Genomic DNA, 8,070 nt, shown 5'->3' on the forward strand with positions numbered 1-8,070 from the left:
TGATATATTATGATATTATATATTGTGATATGATATATTATGATTGATAAATTATGATATACTATATATTGTGATATGATATATTATGATTGATAAATTATGATATTATATATTGTGATATGATATTTGATGTGATATATTGTGATATGATATATTATGATTGATATATGATGTGATATATTGTGATATGATATATTATGATATTATATATTGTGATATGATATATTATGATTGATATATGATGTGATATATTGTGATATGATATATTATGATGTGATATATTGTGATATGATGTGATATAGTGTGATGTATTGTGATATGATGTGATATATTGTGATATGATGTGATATAGTGTGATGTATTGTGATATGATGTGATATATTGTGATATGATGTGATATAGTGTGATGTATTGTGATATGATGTGATATATTGTGATATGATGTGATATATTGTGATATGATGTGATATAGTGTGATGTGTGATGTGATATATTATGATGTGATATATTGTGATATATTGTGATATGATATATTATGATTGATAAATTATGATATATTATATATTGTGATATGATATTATATATTGTGGTATGATATATGATGTGATATATTGTGATTATTATTGATATATGATATTATATATTGTGATATGATATATTATTATTGATATGATATGATATATTATGAGATTATATATTGTGACATGATGTGATATATTGTGATATGATATATTGTGATATGATGTGATATATATTGTGATATGATGTGATATATTATGATATTATATATTATGATATTATATATTGTGATATGATATATTATGATTGATATTATATTATTGATATACTATGATATGATGTGATATATTGTGATATAATATGTTATGATAATATATTATGATGTGATATGATATATTATGATTGATAAATTATGATATATTATATATTGTGATATGATATATTATGATTGATAAATTATGATATATTATATATTGTGATATGATATTATTGATATATTATGATATGATAGGATATATTATGATATGATGTGATATATTGTGGTATGATATATTGTGATATGATAATGCAGTGGTGACATCTGCTGTTCGTAGCGTTCATTGGGAACAGTGTAGCTCCTCCTCCAGCTCCACATCGTCGTTTCGTTTTCACTGCAGGACTTGCTTTCCGTAAACACCGACAGTGGAGCTTTAATGTCAGACTCAGGACTTGTGTTATAATAACTGGATTTGGAGTCTGCTTATAGTGAAGTGACACTCCTCCGGCTCTTCTGACTGATCAGGTGGGTTTGCTTTAACAGCTCGATGGTGAGGTTTGACTGGTTGGTCATGATGCTTTCACGTGAGTCAGCAGACGCAGCAGATAATGATCATGATGACATTGAGCCTATCATTACTGCTCACCATAGTAATGCAACTAACCTAGACAAATGATAGCAGATAATGCCACTGGATGCGCTTTTCTCCCGCATACTCGTGTGCTACATAGACGCTTCCTCCTTATAGTAGCCCTTGGCTGGACGTATTCAATCAAAATGTTATCTTCCCTTAATGTAAATATAAGTTTGTATATTAAATGACTGATGACAGTCCTGTTGTGTCAACTGCTTTAGAAAACACGCTGCTTTGATGTGCGACGGCACAATATGATTATGAATATAATATTTATAAACCGTGGTATTTAAATGGTACGTTAAACAATACCGCATTATATGCTCAAACACATAGAATAACCATAATAGGCCTGCAAAATTCTCATTAAATGCTAAAAACTTTTATTATTGCAATAATATATTACTTAAAATTACAAAACTATATTATGGTATACTAATACTGTTTTGATTTAAATGCAGATTTAAATAATAATAATAATAATACATCTGTGTACGTTTTACAACATTGCTGCATTACAGTAATGAGAGTAAACGAAATAATTAAAAAAATAATAATCCAAACATTATGGTAATAAAGATTAAAGAGGGGAATTATTGTAAAACAATTGGCACAATTAAAAAAAAAAAATTTAAATTTGGAAGTGAACTGTGACCTGAACCTGTTTTGTGAGATTCACCCAGCGCAGTTAAAAGGTGTTGTAAAAGAGAAAGTATACACCCAAGTAAATAATCTATCAAAAAAAAGTTAATATGAGAGATCTAATAAATAAAGTGCACACAAGTCTGAAATAAAATGATTAACACTTTCTAGTTGTTTTCCAGCATTCCTGTCTGCGTCCTATTCCATAAATAAGTGTATTCTGTTGGATCTGACAGTCATTAATGAAGGCAGAGAGACCATGTGGGAGTCACATGCGTGCAGAAGATGAGCAGTAAACAGATGCCAGGAGCACAGCCCCGGTCTGAGTGTGTTACACCATGAACAGCACCACTAACCCCCCTCACACCATCAGCGGAGACGCAGCCGTCAGCTACGTGCTGGTCCCCTTCTTCCTCATCACTGCCCTCGGGATTGTTGCAGCAGTGGTAGGTGCTGGCATATATAACAGCAAAGCAGCAGTGTTTACTACGTAGCATGCATCAGCAGTGTTTACTACGTAGCATGCATCAGGAGTGTTTACTACGTAGCATGCATCAGGAGTGTTTACTACGTAGCACGCATCAGGAGTGTTTACTAGGTAGCATGCATCAGCAGTGTTTACTACGTAGCATGCATCAGCAGTGTTTACTACGTAGCATGCATCAGGAGTGTTTACTACGTAGCATGCATCTGCAGTGTTTACTAGGTAGCATGCATCAGCAGTGTTTACTACGTAGCATGCATCAGCAGTGTTTAATAGGTAGCATGCATCAGGAGTGTTTACTACGTAGCATGCATCAGCAGTTTACTACATAGCATGCATCAGCCGTGTTTACTACGTAGCATGCATCAGCAGTGTTTACTAGGTAGCATGCATCAGGAGTGTTTACTAGGTAGCATGCATCAGCTGTGTTTACTATGTAGCATGCATCAGCAGTGTTTACTAGGTAGCATGCATCAGCCGTGTTTACTACGTAGCATGCATCAGCAGTGTTTACTACATAGCATGCATCAGGAGTGTTTACTAGGTAGCATGCATCAGGAGTGTTTAATAGGTAGAATGCATCAGCAGTGTTTATAACGTAGCATTCATCAGCAGTGTTTACTATGTAGCATGCATCAGGAGTGTTGACTAGGTAGCACGCATCAGCAGTGTTGACTAGGTAGCACGCATCAACAGTGTTGACTAGGTAGCACGCATCAGCCGTGTTGACTAGGTAGCACGCATCAACAGTGTTGACTAGGTAGCACGCATCAGCCGTGTTGACTAGGTAGCACGCATCAACAGTGTTGACTAGGTAGCACGCATCAGCCGTGTTGACTAGGTAGCACGCATCAACAGTGTTGACTAGGTAGCACGCATCAGCCGTGTTGACTAGGTAGCACGCATCAACAGTGTTGACTAGGTAGCACGCATCAGCCGTGTTGACTAGGTAGCACGCATCAACAGTGTTGACTAGGTAGCACGCATCAGCCGTGTTGACTAGGTAGCACGCATCAACAGTGTTGACTAGGTAGCACGCATCAGCCGTGTTGACTAGGTAGCACGCATCAACAGTGTTGACTAGGTAGCACGCATCAGCCGTGTTGACTAGGTAGCACGCATCAACAGTGTTGACTAGGTAGCACGCATCAGCCGTGTTGACTAGGTAGCACGCATCAACAGTGTTGACTAGGTAGCACGCATCAGCCGTGTTGACTAGGTAGCACGCATCAACAGTGTTGACTAGGTAGCACGCATCAGCCGTGTTGACTAGGTAGCACGCATCAACAGTGTTGACTAGGTAGCACGCATCAGCCGTGTTGACTAGGTAGCACGCATCAACAGTGTTGACTAGGTAGCACGCATCAGCCGTGTTGACTAGGTAGCACGCATCAACAGTGTTGACTAGGTAGCACGCATCAGCCGTGTTGACTAGGTAGCACGCATCAACAGTGTTGACTAGGTAGCACGCATCAGCCGTGTTGACTAGGTAGCACGCATCAACAGTGTTGACTAGGTAGCACGCATCAGCCGTGTTGACTAGGTAGCACGCATCAACAGTGTTGACTAGGTAGCACGCATCAGCCGTGTTGACTAGGTAGCACGCATCAACAGTGTTGACTAGGTAGCACGCATCAGCCGTGTTGACTAGGTAGCACGCATCAACAGTGTTGACTAGGTAGCACGCATCAGCCGTGTTGACTAGGTAGCACGCATCAACAGTGTTGACTAGGTAGCACGCATCAGCCGTGTTGACTAGGTAGCACGCATCAACAGTGTTGACTAGGTAGCACGCATCAGCCGTGTTGACTAGGTAGCACGCATCAACAGTGTTGACTAGGTAGCACGCATCAGCCGTGTTGACTAGGTAGCACGCATCAACAGTGTTGACTAGGTAGCACGCATCAGCCGTGTTGACTAGGTAGCACGCATCAACAGTGTTGACTAGGTAGCACGCATCAGCCGTGTTGACTAGGTAGCACGCATCAACAGTGTTGACTAGGTAGCACGCATCAGCCGTGTTGACTAGGTAGCACGCATCAACAGTGTTGACTAGGTAGCACGCATCAGCCGTGTTGACTAGGTAGCACGCATCAACAGTGTTGACTAGGTAGCACGCATCAGCCGTGTTGACTAGGTAGCACGCATCAACAGTGTTGACTAGGTAGCACGCATCAGCCGTGTTGACTAGGTAGCACGCATCAACAGTGTTGACTAGGTAGCACGCATCAGCCGTGTTGACTAGGTAGCACGCATCAACAGTGTTGACTAGGTAGCACGCATCAGCCGTGTTGACTAGGTAGCACGCATCAACAGTGTTGACTAGGTAGCACGCATCAGCCGTGTTGACTAGGTAGCACGCATCAACAGTGTTGACTAGGTAGCACGCATCAGCCGTGTTGACTAGGTAGCACGCATCAACAGTGTTGACTAGGTAGCACGCATCAGCCGTGTTGACTAGGTAGCACGCATCAACAGTGTTGACTAGGTAGCACGCATCAGCCGTGTTGACTAGGTAGCACGCATCAACAGTGTTGACTAGGTAGCACGCATGTCTCTTCAGGGTGATTCTAACAGTGTCTGTCTGTGAGCTCAATTGGGGAAGAATGTGAAGTCGCATGATGGAGTAATTTGATTGAGCAGCAAATCTTTAAAGACAAAAGGCCTTTATTCTTTTATAAATGTGTCTTGACTGCATGCGCAAAATGCTTGTCAGCTGCATTTTCCTTACTTCCACAGCTGAAGTAGCCTTACAGACATTATGAATTGGTGTAACTGGTTTATATGTGTTCCAGCATTATGTTACTGTAGTAAAATGCTAATGTGTCTTCTTGTTTTATAGGTGATGTACATAAGGAGGAAACGGAGGTAATTAACCATACTCCAGCACTCTTTGAAAGATATCAAATGTTTGGAATAATTACAGTTTTTTGGAAATACATTTCTTTTGCACACCAAGGCTGCATTTATTTGATCAAAAATGTAGAAAAAATTGTAATATTGTCAAATAATATTACAATTGAAAAGTTTTCTCATTTGAATATATTGTAAATTGTGATTGATTGCTGTGATCAAAGCTGAATATTCAGCATCATTACTTCTTCAGTGTCACGAGATTCTTCAGAAATCAGTTTTATGATCAAATGTATATATTTATTTATGCTTAAGTATTAATAATGGTTCTTATTATCATCAATGTTGAAAGCAGATTTTAGCTGCCATGCATTCTTTGATGAATTGAAAGTTCAGAAAACAGCCTTTATTTGAAATTGAAATCTTCTGTAACATTATGAATGTCTTTACTGTCACTTTTGATCAATTTAATGCATCCCTTGCTGAATAAAAGTATTCATTTCTTTTCATTAAAAATGAGTGTAATCGAGATTAATCGCATCCAAAATAAAAGTTTTTGTTTACATAATATATGTATGTGCTGTGTATATTTATTATGTATATAGAAACACACACATGCATGCATATGTTTAAGAAAAATATGTGTTTATATATTAAATATATTTATATATAATATAAGAATATAAATATATAAATGCATATGCATGTACATATTTTCAAAATATATACTGTGTGTGTGTATTTATATATACATAATAAATATACACAGCACATACACATATATTATGTAAACTAAAACTTTTATTTTGGATCGCGATTAATCGTTTGACAGCACTATTAAAAATTAGTAAAATAAAAAAAAAAAATGTTTTTATTTCTTTTAATCTTATACTTACCTCAAACTATTGAATGCTATTGTATCATGATTTACACAAAATAATAATAATAATTATTATTATTATTGTTGTTGGCGTTAATGTTGATTGTATGTGCTGTGTATATTTATTATGTATATAGAAACACACACATGCATGCATATGTTTAAGAAAAATATGTGTTTATATATTAAATATATTTATATATAATATAAGAATATAAATATATAAATGCATATGCATGTACATATTTTCAAAATATATACTGTGTGTGTGTATTTATATATACATAATAAATATACACAGCACATACACATATATTATGTAAACTAAAACTTTTATTTTGGATCGTGATTAATCGTTTGACAGCACTATTAAAAATTAGTAAAATAATAAAAAAAATGTTTTTATTTCTTTTAATCTTATACTTACCTCAAACTATTGAATGCTATTGTATCATGATTTACACAAAATAATAATAATAATAATTATTATTATTATTGTTGTTGGCGTTAATGTTGATTATAATTTGAGATTTATCTTGAGCAGCAAATCAGCATATTATTATGATTTCTGAAGGATCATGTGACACTGAAGACTGGAGGAATGCTGCTGAAACTTCTCAGGAATAAATGACATTAGAAAACGATTGAGAATTGTATATCACTGTATTACTGTGTTTAATAAATACAGCCTTTGTTTTCCTCTTTGTAACACAGAAGGTGATGTTAGGCAGAATGCCTGTCCCTCTGTCTTTCATACAATGTAAGTGGATGATGGAAGGAATTAATACAACTTTTTCTGCCTGTGTGTCTGTGCACTTTTAGGATTGATAGACTGCGGCATCAGCTGCTTCCAGTTTACACTTATGACCCGACCGAAGAGCTGAACGAGGCAGAACAGGACATTCTTTGGAAAGAGGAAGACACAAAGGTAATCCATCCTGTTATGAGATGAAAAATGCTGATGTCTAATGCTTGACTCCCAGTGCAATACTGAAAGCAAATGTTAAAGGGATAGTTCACCCAAAAATGAAAATTCTGTGGTTAATTACTCACCCTCGTGTCGTTCCAAACCCGTAAGACCTTTGTTCATCTTCAGAACTCAAATGAAGATATTTTTGATGGAATCTGAGAGCTGTCAGACCCTCCCATAGACAGCAACACAACTGAAATGTTCCCAAGGCCAGAAACGTAGCAAGAAGATCTGTAAAATAATCCATGTGACATCAGTGGTTCATCCGCAATTATACGAAGCTACGAGAATACTTTTTGTGCGCAAAAAAGCAAAACAAAAAAAACACTTTATTCAACAATTCGTCTCCTCCCTGTAGCGCCATTTTGGAGAATATCAGCTGGATGTAAACAGCGTATGCTGTTCTGTGTCAGCTGTGGCACACAGATACAATGTTTCCGTTCAGATCAAATCACAACAATGTAGGAAACAGATTCGGCATACGCTGTTTACATCCAGCTGATATTCTCCAAAATGGCGCTACAGGGTGACGCGGAGGAGACGAATTGTTGAATAAAGTGTTTTTTTTGTTTTGCTTTTTTGCGCACAAAAAGTATTCTCGTAGCTTCGTATAATTGCGGATGAACCACTGATGTCACATGGACTATTTTAACGATCTCCTTGCTACGTTTCTGGACGTGGGAACATTTCAGTTGTGCTGCTGTCTATGGGAGCGTCAGAGAGCTCTCAGATTTCATCAAAAATATCTTCATTTGTGTTCTGAAGATGAACGGAGGTCTTACGGGTTTGGAACGACACGAGGGCGAGTAATTAACGACAGAATTTTCATTTT

The 8,070-nt window shown here is 37.0% G+C and overlaps 1 protein-coding gene across 2 annotated transcripts in view; it reads left to right on the forward strand.

Moving 5' to 3' along the window:
• The first annotated feature begins 1,156 nt into the window (after positions 1 to 1,156).
• LOC107567962 (uncharacterized protein C3orf18-like) overlaps positions 1,157 to 8,070 on the forward strand; it is a 12,568-nt gene continuing 5,654 nt past the window's right edge. Inside the window, exons 1-4 of one of the 2 annotated variants that reach the window (XM_016253783.1) lie at positions 1,157 to 1,300; positions 2,234 to 2,497; positions 5,378 to 5,403; positions 7,091 to 7,196. In XM_016253783.1, the coding sequence (XP_016109269.1) occupies positions 2,390 to 2,497; positions 5,378 to 5,403; positions 7,091 to 7,196 (240 nt within the window). In that variant the 5' untranslated portion in view covers positions 1,157 to 1,300; positions 2,234 to 2,389. The remainder of the gene's footprint in view (positions 1,301 to 2,233; positions 2,498 to 5,377; positions 5,404 to 7,090; positions 7,197 to 8,070) is intronic. The other variant, XM_016253784.1, reaches the window with a different exon arrangement.

This window comes from Sinocyclocheilus grahami, unplaced genomic scaffold, assembly GCF_001515645.1.
Source record: "Sinocyclocheilus grahami isolate Dianchi unplaced genomic scaffold, SAMN03320097.WGS_v1.1 scaffold1201.1, whole genome shotgun sequence".
NCBI lineage: Eukaryota > Metazoa > Chordata > Actinopteri > Cypriniformes > Cyprinidae > Sinocyclocheilus > Sinocyclocheilus grahami.